General features: G+C 37.0%; 2 protein-coding genes across 2 annotated transcripts; both read left to right on the top strand.

Moving 5' to 3' along the window:
- The first annotated feature begins 1,704 nt into the window (after positions 1 to 1,704).
- On the top strand, positions 1,705 to 2,920 carry LOC148583068 (protein FAR1-RELATED SEQUENCE 4-like). The gene is made up of 3 exons (XM_088511528.1): positions 1,705 to 1,761; positions 1,881 to 2,027; positions 2,348 to 2,920. Exons 1-3 carry the CDS (start codon positions 1,705 to 1,707, stop codon positions 2,918 to 2,920), a joined length of 777 nt encoding a protein of 258 aa, XP_088367654.1.
- LOC148583067 (protein FAR1-RELATED SEQUENCE 1-like) lies at positions 2,262 to 4,296 on the top strand. The gene has a single exon (XM_088511527.1). The coding sequence runs from the start codon at positions 3,217 to 3,219 to the stop codon at positions 4,294 to 4,296; it is 1,080 nt and encodes a 359-aa protein (XP_088367653.1). The 5' UTR covers positions 2,262 to 3,216.
- The last annotated feature ends 10,537 nt before the right edge of the window (positions 4,297 to 14,833 follow it).

Here is a 14,833-nt window from a genome sequence, read left to right as displayed (position 1 = left end):
AGGGCATGCGTCGGTAAGCAAAGGTGCCGAATGGACATGTGAATGTCGTCTTCTCTTGGTCTTGGAGATCAACTGCAACCTGATTATACCCGGAATAGCCATCTAAGAAGCAATAGTAGCTTTGGCCAGCAAGACGCTCCAAAATTTGATCAATGAATGGGAGTGGGAAGTGATCCTTCCGGGTATGGGAATTGAGCATCCGGTAGTCGATGCAGACGCGCCATCCCGTGGTTGTGCTCTATGGAACCAACTCTCCACGACAATGATGCCAGATTTCTTTAGTACTACTTGAGTGGGGCTTACCCATTTGCTATCTGAGATAGGGTAGATGATGCCTGCATCAAGTAACTTGACTACCTCTTTCATCACTACCTCCTTCATGTTGGGATTCAACCGGCGCTGTGCCTCACAGGAGGGTCAAGCATCTTCTTCCAAATGGATCCGGTGCATACAGATAGAAGGGTCGATACCTTTCAAATCTACCATGGTCCACCCAATGGCCTCCTTGTACTGCTTTAATTCTTCGAGCAGACTGTCTTGGTCTTTTTGTAGGTCGGAAGCAATGATAACCGGCAGAGTGTTGTTAGACCCCAGAAATGCATACTTGAGCTTTGCTGGCAGGGGCTTCAACTCAAGCTTCGGTGGAGACAGTAGAGGTGGAACAGGAGGAGTGCTCGATGTCACAGGTAGGGGCTCCTTTACTACTCTCCATGGGTGGAAATCTGCACTAGCGGCTGTTTCGAGCAAATCATGAACCGCTTGAATGTATTGGTCAGTGTTGAATTCTTCAAAGTCGAAGTAATTCAGGTAGGCTTCCACTGGATCCTTAGTCAGGAGACTGGGTAGTGAGTCTTCTATATATTCTTCAATGCTGTCTAAAAAGAAACACTCATTCTGATCAGGAGCATGCTGAAATGCAGTAAAGATATTCAACCGAACCTTCATATTGCCAAATGAGATCTCCATGACTCCAGTTCGACAGTTGATACAGGCATTCACTGTGGCTAAGAAAGGACGCCCAAGAATGACAGGAACCAGCTTCTCCGGATTGGGCACAGGCTCGGTATCCAGCACTATAAAGTCAACTAGGAAGAAAAATTTATCCACCTGGATGATCACATCGTCTACAATCCCTCCAGGCTTCTTAATTGACCGATCAGCTAGTTGCAGAATTACTGTGGTGGGCTTCAGCTCCCCTAGGCCGAGCTGCTGATACACTGAATATGGAAGTAAATTCACACCAGCTCGCAGATCTAAAAGTGCCTTATCAATCTCTCTTTTTCTGATAATGCATGAAATTGTAGGAGCCCCGAGATCTTTGAACTTCGGAGGAGTGTTGTGCTTAATCAGGGAACTCATCTGCTCAGTCAGAAGGACTTTCTTGGGGATGTTATTCCTGGTCTTCTGCTTTTGAGTACACAAGTCTTTAAGGAACTTGGCATAGGCAGGCACTTGTCTGATGGCATCAAGAAGAGGGAGATTGATTTTCACCTGTTTGAACATTTCCATCATTCCTTGTATTTTCTCTCCTTGTTTCCCAAAGTGGGATGGTGCCTTGAGACGTTCTGGGAAGGGGGCCCATGTCTCATATGAAATCTCTGGAGTGGGCGATACTGATGACGACGCCTCCTTGCTTACTTGCTTTCATTTATCATTTTGCAGATTCTGTGCAACCTCCGTGTGCTCATCCTTCTTCTCCTCCACATGATTGTCAACTATTCTTCCACTTCTCAAGGTGGTGATGGCTTGAACTTGCTGATGGTATGACGTGCCCTCATCTACCATGTAGTGCCCCATAGGATTTACCACCGGCTGACTTGGAAGCTTTCCTTGTCTCTTCTATTGAGGGTGTTGGCAAGTTGTCCGACTTGAACTTCTAGCTTGGCAATGGATTGGGAGTGAGAGTTTACTATCTCCTCTTGAGCTTTGACCGTCTGCTTTATCTTGCCCGCCAGCTCACTCATTATTTTGAGCACCCGATCCTCAAGATTAGTCTTTGGGGCCTGGTATTGCTACTGTGGAGGCCGGTAAGTGGACTGAGGTTGATAGGGTTGCCTGTTGGATTGAGCTTGATTGTGTGGCCCTGGGGCTGAGTTACCTGAATGTGTATTCTTCCATGAGAAATTTGGATGATTTCTGTGAATGTTGTGATTCCAATCTTGTTCCGATATGTTGATTGGGTAACTGTATTTTTTTTTTTTTTTTGTCATCTAGATGGAAATGAAGTTGTCTGTGATTTAGAGTTGGTAGACAAGGATGACAATGATGTGCAATGCAATAAGAAAGAAGCAAAACCGGAGGTAGGAATGAAGTTTAGTCCTGAAAAAGATCTAAAACTATATTATAGGCAGTATGCTCAGCAATCGGGGTTTGGGTGACATCTAAAGGAGGTAAAAATAATCTAGACAGGAGTCATAAGTGTGTCACCCTTACATGTGCTCGTTATGGCAAGAAGCAAACTGATGCAATTAATATTGACAAGCCAAATCCGACAACAAAAACTGGGTGTAAGGCCAAGATCATTGCATTGTTCAAGGATGAAGCATGGTGTTTGACTACTGTTAATGTGAACCATAATCATGCTTTAAGCCCTAGTAAAACAAGATTTTTTCGATGCTATAGGAGGATAGATGATAATGTGAAAAGAAGGGTCGAATTAAACGATATAGCTAGGTTAGGTGTGAGTAAGAACTTTAACTCTCTCATTGTTGAAGGTGGAGGGTATGAGAATCTGTCATTCATAGAGAGAGATTGTCGGAATTTTATTAACAAGGCAAGACATCTTCAGCTTGGCAAAGGAGGTGCTGGAGTACTTTATGACTACTTTACTAGAATGCGAGAAATGAATGATGGCTTCTACGCTGTGATGGATTTGGATGACAACTTTAGGCTAAGGAATGTGTTATGGGCTGATGCATGAAGCAAGGCTGCATATGAGTATTTTGGGGATGTGGTTACATTTAACATGACGTATTTGACCAATATATACAAAATGCCATTTGCTCCTTTCGTGGGAGTGAATCATCATGGTCAATCAATATTTTTGGGGGCGGGATTACTATCAGGTGAGGATACAGCCACATTTGTATGGTTGTTTGAAACATGGTTGAAATGCATGAACTGCCAAGCTCCACTTGCAATAATAATAGATCAAGATAAGGCTATGAAAAGTGCAATTGCAGAAGTTTTTCCTAGAACCCGACATAGATTTTGTTTATGGCACATCATGAAAAAATTTCCAAAGAAGCTAGGATCACATGCTCAATACAAGTGTGGCTTGAAGAGTGCCATACGAACGACTCTCAAACTTGTGTTGAATTTGATAACAGTTGGCAAGATGTACTTGAAAGGTATAATCTTCAGGATAATGCATGGTTGTGTTGGTTATATAGTGAGCGGGCTCATTGGGTACCAGCATATTTAAAAGATACATTTTGGGTCAGAATGCAAACTACACAACGAAGTGAAAGTATGAATGCTTTTTTTGATAATTATGTGCACTCCAGAAGCATGCTGAAGGAATTTGTTGACCAATTTAACAATGCTTTGAGGAGAAAGGCTGAGAATGAGAAAGTAGCTGATTTCAATTCTTTTAATGCCATCATTCCCTGTATATCTCATTTTTCTATTAAGAAGAAATTTCAAGAACTTTTCACCAATGCAAAGTTCAAAGAAGTTCGTAAGGAGTTTACTTGCTTAATGTATTGCAATTGCTTTCTTATTAAAAGTGAAGGTGCAATTTCTACCTATGAAGTATCTGATGAGGTAACAATTGATGATTACACAAAAGAACGAAATTTTTGTAGTTACTTCAATGGAGATGGAGGTGAAGTTAAATGCACTTGTGGCTTGTTTGAATGTAGAGGAATCTTATGTAGGCATGCCTTTGTTGTACTGACATTAAAGAAAGTTAAATCTTTGCCCACAAAATATTTTCTTAACCGATGGAGGAAGGATTTGAAGCGCACATATACTCTTGTTGAGAGTAGTTATAATGTCTTCAGTTACAACCCTAACGCCCAAAGATATGATTGCTTGTTGAAAAAATGTAGTGAATTAGCGACGCTTACATCAACCAGTGAGGACCATTACATGGATGTCATGCGTTGTGTAGGCATGTTGCTAACGAAATACAAGTGCTCAAGGTATGAACCCAATCCACCCTCCCATGATATTCTACGCGCATCTTCCAAAAGTAATGAAGCCATTGATGGTGTAGTAATGAAAAGTACTAAGGTTCTTATAAAGGCAAGGCACCATTCAAAAGAATGGTATCTACGATTGAAAAAGTCATGACACAAGCAAAAAAGAAACATCAGAGTCACAACAATGCCAACCAGAAGGGGAGAAAAAATCAGGTTGCTTATTTTTCTTCCTTTTTATGATTGTTTCACTTATTCTTACTAAACACGTGATCACATACAAACATTTCAAGCATATTGTAACACATTTGGTATCTTTTTAAATTGAAGGCCTGCCAAGGAATCCAAGAAAGGGAATTGAACACAAATGAAGCTCCATTGGCTTCAATAACTGATATTCAATATGATCACATAATTGGAACGCAGGAAACTGCTTTTAGTAAGGTAAACACACTTGAAGCTACATGCTATTGTCAAATTACATTGTTATGTCATTGTCATTCTCCTTTTTCCTTTTTCTTTTCTATTTTTATTTTATTCTTTAATAACTTATAACGGTTTTTTTGTTTTGCTAACTTACTAATTTGATTTGTTGCATGATATGGTTTCAACCTATTTGAATAGGCGATTGAGCATGTTGTTTTGTTTTTTTGAAAGCATTGATCTTTTTTGTTTAGCTAGTGCTTTTAGTACATGTTACAAGAATTTTTTGGAAGCATTGCTCTTTTTTGGCTGATGGTGGGGTATAGTTTTTGCAAGTGTGAAATAGTTGGAATGGTGCATGGTTTTTGTAAGTGCTAAACATGTGGAATGGTGTACAATTTTTGTAAGCGTTAAATAGATGCAAGCTACTTCTGGCTACAATAGCTACCTATCTATTTGCTGTATCCACCAGGTATTTCCAAATCAATTGTCGATCAACATTGAAAGAATTATTACACTAACTTTTGAATTGGATAGCACATTGATAGAATTTAATTTTCTATTTTATTTTACATAGATGAGTATATGATACATCCGTTTATTCAACTAAAGAGCTGAAGAGCTTCATTGTGATCTAACTCATTAACTAGGTATGACCTAGTTTTTGAATTTGTGGAGGGCTATAGAATGTCAATTGGTTGCAACATGCATTCAGAAACTGAAAGGGGAAATTCATTTGTGGTGGCATAAAGTGTTTTTATTATGGAGATTCATTAGAATATCTACACTGAAAAATATACAAAAGTTATTGCATGCAGAAAATGGAAGGAAATCACATGTGGCATTAATTATTTGCACATTGTTTGATGTTTAACAGCTTAGGTGCATTTTCTTGTGTGTGTTGACTTTTGACGTTGTTGAAAAGTCTTGGCATCATCAACATGCAGCTTAATCTATGCCGTCAGGAAGTTTCAATATGTATGTAATTGTACAAGTCGATCAAAACCCACTTAGAATATTGATTTTGTTTTTTGTTTATTGGTACTTAGTAGTGCTGCAATTGTCATAAAAAATGCACTATTTCTCCATGTATCTTTCACCTTTCTTGCAAGTTGATGTAGAGATTTCATTCAGAATAATTAAGTTGTAGAAAGCATAAAATCTAGACCAATCCACAAGCAGGTCCTATACAATCTTCTTTGCCCATCTCATTTCTTTACCAAAAATTGACAGCCACTCTTTTATTTATTTATTATTAATTTTTTTTGCCTGGCAGATTTTTATTTATTGATTATTATTAATTTTATCTGGCTGGCTAATCACTATATTTACATTTTGTTCTTCTTGGGATCTTCAACATGCAACTTCCAATTACAGTGGGTTTTCTCTTTGGCATTGTTCAGATGCTGCTCTATATAATTTACAAGAAGGTCAATTCGGTTCTGGTCTTGGAAGAGCCTAAGCTGCATGTACCTGAGTACATCATTGTACATATGCTCATTACCACACTTGTGTGGTGGTTTTTAAGTTTATTAACATGCGTCCAATAAGAATATTTATTAAGTTTCAATATGTATGGCTGACTAGTACTACTTCACCAAAGCTTAATTAACCATTCAAGATCATGTTGTGGTTTTTAATTTGTGTGTTTATGTGAATTTGAATGATGCTTAATTGAATATTGAGTTCACATAAAATTTCTATGATTGCTCTTATCAAGAGAACATGAGAAATGCAACCTGATCGGGAATCAAATGCATCGATAGATGAGGAATAGTACATACATAAATTGTGATACTAAGATCAAAGCTATTATGTCTTTGTTATGTAACAGGATACTTTTTGCCTACAAGGTTGTCAAATTAGTTACCAGTTTCTTTACTTCTTTCTTGAGAAAAAGTGAACAACCAAGGCTAGTAATTTAGAGAAGTAGATTTTATTAATATAATTCTATAAGGGGACGACATTTATTAACTTGATTAAAGAAGATAATTCAAGCAATTTCCTCCTCCCATTTCCCTTGCAAATGGTTAATTTGTTGATGATCTCTTGCTCATTCACGGACTCACGTAAAATAAAAAATGAAGCTTACCATTCTACATGAATGGTCATCCTTATAAGCTACAAGTCACAGCTAGTAGAAGGTTTGATTAAGCCACTCTCAACCTCAGTGTTCTAGCACAATCTCTTTCTTTTTGGATAACTCAAAGATGGAGAGAAAAAAGTGGGTTTTTGTCTTGTTCTACTTTCTTTATTTCTTAATCTTTTTTTTTTCCTTGTATACTAAATTGTTTTCACATTTACAATTGTTTAATTTTATGGTTAAGATCTTACAATCAGAAAGACACCAACCAAAAAATGAACACAAAGATGAGTACTTTTAAACATACAGTGTCATGTCCATTTTGAAAATACTAAAAAAGTGAGAAGTTTCACAAACCTTGAAAGTCAATCTTAACATAATAAACTCTTAAAACAATACATATTAGAAACTAACAGCATCGACAACCAAAATCAACAACACTGCCCCCAAAGCTCCAAGACCTTCCCACATGTTCCATCATTCATGAGATCCCTACAAGAATTTAAAACACTTAACCATTAACAATATAAAAATGAAAAAGAACAAACCATACTAAATAACTGCAATAAGAATAAACCGATAGCAAGCTAACATTTACGGAGATGGTAAGAATGAACTCACCACGTTTAAGTCATATGATATAGTCAAAATGTATTAGAGGCAGTCAAAAGTTCCACTTACTGAAAGAAAGAGGACAATGACAAATTATTTCCAAAATTTGTTTAAAAAATCAAACTTAGTTATAACATTGAGGAACACAAAAATTTTAAATGGATGAAAGATTACAATGACAAAACATGCTTGTAAGAGGCTTTATAAAAGTACAAGCGAATGGAATTGGAAACGTAAGTGAAAAAGAGGCATGCAGTTCATCCCATCATGTAGATCTGTCACAATTGACTAGTTTGCATAAATCTATTATTCCTTCTAAATAAAAAAAATTTAAAAAACAAATCCAAACATAGAAGAAGTCCAATACACACACTCTCTGTGGCGGTGACATACGTGGTCCTTTATTTATATATTCTAAGTACAAAATTAGAGCATTAGTAACTTCATTGACGGTTTAAAATGTAAAAACAAAATGCAATCCAATAAGCAAATAATTCATTAAATACTTCCGTAATATAACAAATCAACATGATAGTTTTCCTAGGGCTGGAAGTCGGATAACTCGGTTACAAAAATGGCATTTTCGCATTTCGCACTGCCATGGTCAATAAAGTCAGAATTTTCACCGACTTCTTCCGCTAACCTTCTTTTCCATTCCTGACGTGATTATGGTGACAATCCGTAATGTCGGTTGGTAATTTAGTAATCTTCGCTAACCTTTCATATGACTATATGTTTAAGCAAAGAAATGGAAAAAGACGGTAAAGTCGGTCGGTTAGAAATGTTATTCGGCCTACTGAACCGAGTTTGTTGAAAATAGAAAACGTTTACCACGTACCGGCCGTCAGTTAAGTGATGACAGTCAATGTCGGTCAGTTCTTGGCCGGCCAGCCAGCGGTATGCAGTTATTTTGCACAACCCTAGTTTTACCTATTCTTGAATAAATGGACAAAATTTTTCAAGCCAATATAGGAATAGCAGTAAAACCTAACAAGTCAAGAGATGAGAAGTTTCGGCTTACCTATTGGTAAATGAATAGGATCACAATGAAGCTCTCCAGCTATTTAATTGAATAAATAGATTGATCACATGTTTACCTATTTAAAATGAAACAAAACAAAAAGGTTCTATCATTGTTCTATACAAATCAACTCTCATACCTTTGAATTAATGTCATTGAATACAGTAAAGCAAAATAATTGATTTGAAAATACATGATAGGAACAGTAAATAGATAGGTACCTCTTGTAGTCAAAAGTGGGGTCCATCTATTCAACGCTTAATAAAACCATACAAAAATCATTCAACAAGTTCAGTACTTACAAAAACCATACACCATTCCAACTATTCCATACTTACAAAAACTATACACCATTCCAACTAATTGATACTACAAAAACAATACACTACCATTACACAATTACATACTCAAAGGTAGTATCATCTGCTAAAAGCACTAGTTGAACAAAAAAGAGTAATGCTTTCAAAAAGAAACAAAACAACATGTTCAATCGCCTAGTCGAAGAGCTTGAAACATGTATCTTGCAGCAAAACAAATTTATAAGTTAGCAAATTCAACAAACTTGCACAAATTCTAAAAAGCTTTAAAAAAAATGAAAGATAAGGGAGACAAGCAAGTACATAATTTCTTTTGACAATAGAAAAAAAAAATTAAGACCGGGAGAGAGGAACAAAAAAAATTTAGGTTCTTATAAGCAAAACATTACACAATCAAAAGTGCCACCACCAACAGGTGCTAATGCCAACTTCTCCGTCCCAGCTGCAATAAACTTTGTGATTTCTTATGAACCCTACAAGTATTTAATAGTTTTGACACTTACAAATATATAAATCAAAGGTAATGGAGCTTCTACAATTTAATGTATACCTGAGTCATTACACTATCTTCAGTTCCAATTACACGACCGTGATGAATACAAGTTGTTGAATTCAATGGAACTTAACTTGTGTTCATTTCTTCTTCTTGTATTGATTCATAGGTCTTCAATTAAATAAAGTACCAAGTGTTTTCCAATATACATGAAATTTTTTTTGGATGCAGAACCAATTTTAGTAAGCATAATTAAGCACACGTAAAGAAAGAAAAATAATGAGAAACTTGATTTTTTCTTCTCTTCTGTTTGGCAAGGAATTTATTCAGTTTTTTTTTTTTTTTTTTTTTCCTGCTTGTTCCACAATCCTTTTAACTATAAGCACCTTCCTTTTTGATAGTCGCACCTTCCTTTGAGTTGCCACACTACCTTCATTACTTGTAGAGAATGCACATTTGCAGTGATGGGAAGGTTGATCAGATTCAAACCTTGAGCCACTGTACTTCAACATTAGCATGTGTATAGCACGCATGACATCCATGTAATGCTCATCGCTTAATGCTGTAACCACTACTATTTGAAGAAACTTTTGCAACAAGCTGTGATATCTTTCTTCGTAACGGTTGCCCATTGTCTCTGAAGGATAACCATCATGTTGACATTATTAAGAATCTAGAATAGAAAAATTCAAATCTTACTATCCCAAAGAAATATTATTACTATCAAACACATGTTATCCCGAAAGTAATGAATAAAACAAATATATGGAAACTCCACTTTCTTTCTCTCTAGAAACATAGAGTAAGGCCCTATTATTATAAGTTCATAAACAACCCCCACCTTCTGGCTCTCACTATATAAACATTGACAATAATGGAAGTGAATAATGGAAGTGTTACATGTGTCATTTTATGTTTAAGATTGGACCCCACCACACACACACTTCTCACTGGGGAAACTCCCCCAACATCACTACTATCATCACCACCACTCTCCAATATCATTCATCATTGACCACATCCCTCATTTTATAATATTTAATTAGAAATAAATAAATAAATAAAAGAAACCCCAAACTCAAGAAAAAGAAAGGTTGCACATCTATCATATTGTAATTGTTTGCATTTATAGCGATGCAAGTTCAATATATGTATATATTTATATATCATTTATCAACAAGATAACAAAAGCAAACACATGGGTGTGAAACAATTACCAATTTCCTCCATTTATGAATGGTTTGTGGGTGACTATAGGTATTCAGGGTTTACTTTATAGAAGTAGATCCAAAGGGCACTGCTTTAGAGAGATTCCATGTTTTTCCTTCATTGATATGGCAGCTATTTGTTGATTTGTCAAGATTATCCTTCCCCATTTAAAATCCAAGAACTTCCTAAGTATTACTTTTGCCGGAAGAGTTTAATCTACATCTAATTTTTCTGTTTATTTAGAAGTTAACATAAGGAACCTTTTTTAGACATTTCCCAGGCTCCACCACTCGGTAATTAATGAGATGAGTGGAGTTCAATCATGTTTTTCTCTTTACAAGCAAGTTTTTATACATGGGAGTACATCCAATAGGAATAGGAAGCTTACACATGGACAACTTTCAGCTACACAACTCAATACAACATTACAAAGTTAACTAACAACATATTAAGTTAACAAATGACATAAAACTTAATTAAACATTGTTAGACAAATATCCAATTCAATCTCTCATAAGAGTGATAAGGATAAAGATAAAGATCAAACTATAGACATCCTCGACTCAAGCTCTTATCAGAATGATAAAGATGAAGATCACAACAATTCAAGCATTAGATAATTCTTACAATCACTTATTATCGTGTACAACACTTATCTTATCTAGCTCATAGAGTTTTACTTGTTTACAATTTGAAATTGCTATGTACTTATCTTATCTAACTCATAGAGTTTTACTTGTTTACAATTTGTAATTGCTTCTATTTTCTTGTAACGAACACTATTATAAATATCGAGACTTAGCCTATGGTAAGGCAACAACAAATTTTATTTTCAGAATTCTATAAACATAAAATGCGCAAGGCTATGAACAATAAATTCTGCATTACCAGTACATTAACCTCAACACACCCATTACAATTACAATTTATGAGGATTAGTGTTCAAAGTGAAAAATTTTGCAGAGTGTGAGCTTACCACAATTTGGGGCAGCAACTGATGGAGGAGTGACCCAAGGGGATTAGCCATGACTGGGGGTAGCAGTAGATGGATGCGTGGCCGTATCTGTCGAGCTGTGGCTTGCAGAACGAACTGCGTCGGTGGCCTTCCAGGCATTTGTGGAGCCTATTGTTAGTTCCATTGTGGTAATGGAGGTAGTAGTTGTAGGCGATGATAAAGATGGCAGACTAGGGAGCATTTTGGGTTTTAGAAAATTGAGAGTTTTAGGGGAAGAGTTGCCTCTCGTGGGGGAATGGATTCCGGCTGGAGCTAATGGAAGGAAGTGGAGGTGGTCGTCGGCGGCGGTGACGGTGGGGAGATGAGAGGACGCATGGTGTCTGTGGGGGGAGAAAATGAGTTTGGGAAGAAAAAGGGGGAAAGGAAAGGGTTTGGGGTCAGTTGGCGGCAGTGACGGGGGGAGAGAGGAAATCATGATGTCGGTTTTGGTGGGGATCACGGAGCCGATGCCGGTGGAGAGAGAATATGGTTGGATGGAGATTGGGGTGGAGGGAAAATGAGTTTGGTGGGGAAATTTTTTGGGGTGGGGGGATGAAATGGTTGGGGACACACCTGTTGTTGAGATTTTGATTTTGATTTTGATTTTTTTTTTTTTTTAAATTTGGGGCAAACGTGTCACCTGCCATGTCACCCGCGTGCGTACTGTTCACGCAAGCCGGTGTCCACTAAATCACTACTCAATTTCATAATCTAATTTTGTGGGCTGGAAATTTGATTCATGGAAGTTGTTGTGGTTGTCGGAGTAGTTTTTTCTTATTCATTCATTTGTCATATCGTGTGATTGGAACTGAATCACAATTTTGATGGTCTAATAAAATTAATCTTTTATTATTATATTTTTTATACTATTATCCTAATTTGATATGGATATATTCCGTACTTACAAGAAGGGTGTTGAATTTTGAAAGTAAACATTTATCTTGGTGTAGAAGTTGGAGGCATCTCTTAGAAATTTCCTTCTGAAAAAAGATTATTTTATTTCTATTTGATTTTGAAATGATTGTTTTTGTGATAGGGATTGAAAGCCAACGTCATTTTTCATACTAAATGCTTCCTTTATCTGCAATTTTAAATTATTTGTTCTTAATTAAACCTTTCAACTGCTTGTCAGTGCCTTTGACCCTAGGCCTTAGCTTGTTTGGTAAGTTTAGGTTATGATCCTATCAAAAAACTGCTTTGCAAGTCCTCTGCTTTGATGCTCTTTTCTGTTTATGTTAGTTACAAAAAATTGAGATTGCAGTTAGTATTTTATTCTTGTTCTTGCAGATAGATAATGAATATGGATACTATGAGAGCGCATAAGGTACTTGAATAATGGATAAAAATTGAAGTAGTACTTCCGTCCGAAAAGCCACGTCAGCACCATTCAAAAATTGACATGTGTCCATATACTAATTAAAAATAGGAAAAAATATAAAAAAGCCCCATAAACTACCAGCCGTTTGCGATTTAGCCCCCTGATGTTCCAAAAGTCATAAAGTAGCCCCCCAAACTACCAAAATGTTGCATTTTGGCCACTCCGTTAATCAAAACCGTTAGTCTAGACGGGAACCTCGAAACGACCCCGTTTTATTAGGGTTAAGTTACGAAATCGCCCTTATGGGATTTTTTTTTAAAGCTGGAGCAAAACGGCGCCGTTTTGCTTAGGTTAATAGGTAAATTTTTGGGTTTAGGTTTGTTTAGTTCTCATTCTTCTCCTTCACGTTCACGCAGGCCCCTTCTCACCCGGTCCCCTCGTTCACCCAGCCCCCGGCCCGATTGTCGGCTTCCCCGTTCACGCAGCCCCCCCGCACGGTGCGTCGCCCGATCGTAGCCATCCCCCAGTCACGTAGGCCCCACGTAGCCCCCCTCGCACGGTGCACCGCCCGATCGTAGCCATCCCCCGGTCACGCAACCCCCACCCAGCCCCGCGCACGGTGCCGGCCGGTCGTTGCAGTCCCTTCACGCAGCCCCCCGTTCACGCATCCGGTCCCGTCATCCTGAAGGTAGCCCACTTTCCCGATTGAGTTTTTCCAATGGGTTTGGTTGTTTTGTTGAAGATTTTGTGGAGAATGGGTTTGGTTTGTTTGTAGAAGATTTTTGTGGAGAATGGGTTTGGTTGTTTTGCAGAACATTTTGTGGAGAATGGGTTTGGTTGTTTTGTATATGTATTGATGTTCTGATTTAGTGTGAAGGAGAATTCGCTTTATAGTGTCCAAAAGTGATATGGGTCCCTATGTTTAGAATATTTTTGTCTCTATATTTTTGCCTTGTCTGCAGCAGACCCGTTGGTTTTGAATATAATTTTTTTTTTTTTGTTAAAAATTGAAAGTTATTGGTTGCTGTGAATTTTTTTTTGGTTAAACATTGAAAGTTATTGGTTGCTGTGTATATTGTTTGCTTATTGTCGAATGGGTTGGTTTAAAATTTTGCATTTTGCCTTCCCTTTGTTCTGTGGTCCCCCTTGTTGTAATGCATGTCACGCAGCCGGTCCCATCATCCCGTCCTGTCGTCAACGATGGAGAAGTTTGCCGGCGAAGATGATGCGAATGGCTGTGTACTGTCGGTGGGAAGTTCGCAGGCGAAGTCTACCTCTACGTGTATGAAATGCCTATGCGGAATTGAATCACCAGTGATGACTTCTCGCACGCAGAAAAATCTTGGTAGAAGGTTTATTGGATGCGGTAAATATAAGGTGCGAATTTAGGTTTTAAAAATTAGGGGTTTTCGATTTCTTTCTTTCTTTCTTTCTTTATGTTTTTCTCCATTTGATTCAAATCTGTACAGTGATTGCTGGTTTGGATTTGTGGGTCTATTCTAAGAGATGTGTTCCATGTTGTGTAGCCAATGTTTTTTTGTGGGTTCCATTTGATGTTTTTGATGATGACTACTTATATTAGACGTTTTTCATTTGCTTCTGTGATGAGAATAGAAGACTTACACCCATTAATATGAATTTGTTTGAGTAAGTAAGCTGCCAAAAAATTAAGGAAAGAAAAAAAAAAAAAAAAGATATTTGATGAACATATTCATTTACTTTTGAAACGCAGGACCCCATTTTCTCAGACCCATTCATCACTTTGTATCCCAATAGCATATTCACTTTGTATCCCATTCATCACTTTGTATCCCAATAGCATAAGTTTAATTATTATCCCCTTTTGCCTTATTAATTTGGTTAATTGCTTCTTGAAGGTTAATGACATCGTTTTTATGTACATGATGAAAACATATGTCAATCTATTCCCAATAATAATAATTAATAATAACATGGTATATATTCCCATTCTATGCGACTGTTTTAGCTCTCTCTAAGAGCATACAGCAATTATTTATTGTTCTAAGCAAATAAAGATAATGTTAATTAGAAAGGTGGGTCTTTAGACTCTTTTTTTTTTTTTTTTTTATTCTTATTATTATTTTTTATTAGAATTAGGCATGTCTATTACCAAATAAGGGTGGCCATGTTTGACAAAGTTTTTGGGTCTTTTCCATTGGAGTATTGGAAAATTGAAGGATGTAAATGTTTCACACTCCAT

This window comes from Corylus avellana, chromosome 11 (genome assembly GCF_965113065.1).
Source record: "Corylus avellana chromosome 11, dhCorAvel1.hap1.2, whole genome shotgun sequence".
In the NCBI taxonomy this organism is placed as follows: Eukaryota; Viridiplantae; Streptophyta; class Magnoliopsida; order Fagales; family Betulaceae; genus Corylus; species Corylus avellana.
Note: the sequence above shows the minus strand (reverse complement) of the source record. Positions and strands in the feature narration are given on the sequence as shown.

Excerpts from the sequence above, each read along its gene's own strand:
- LOC148583068 (XM_088511528.1), top strand. The coding sequence starts at position 1,705 with ATGATTGTCAACTATTCTTCCACTTCTCAAGGTGGTGATGGCTTGAAC. Across the intron at positions 1,762-1,880 it reads ATGGCTTGAACTTGCTGATG|CTTGGCAATGGATTGGGAGT; the intron begins GTATGACGTGCC and ends TTGAACTTCTAG. Across the intron at positions 2,028-2,347 it reads TATTGCTACTGTGGAGGCCG|GCAGTATGCTCAGCAATCGG; the intron begins GTAAGTGGACTG and ends ACTATATTATAG.
- LOC148583067 (XM_088511527.1), top strand. The coding sequence starts at position 3,217 with ATGGCACATCATGAAAAAATTTCCAAAGAAGCTAGGATCACATGCTCA.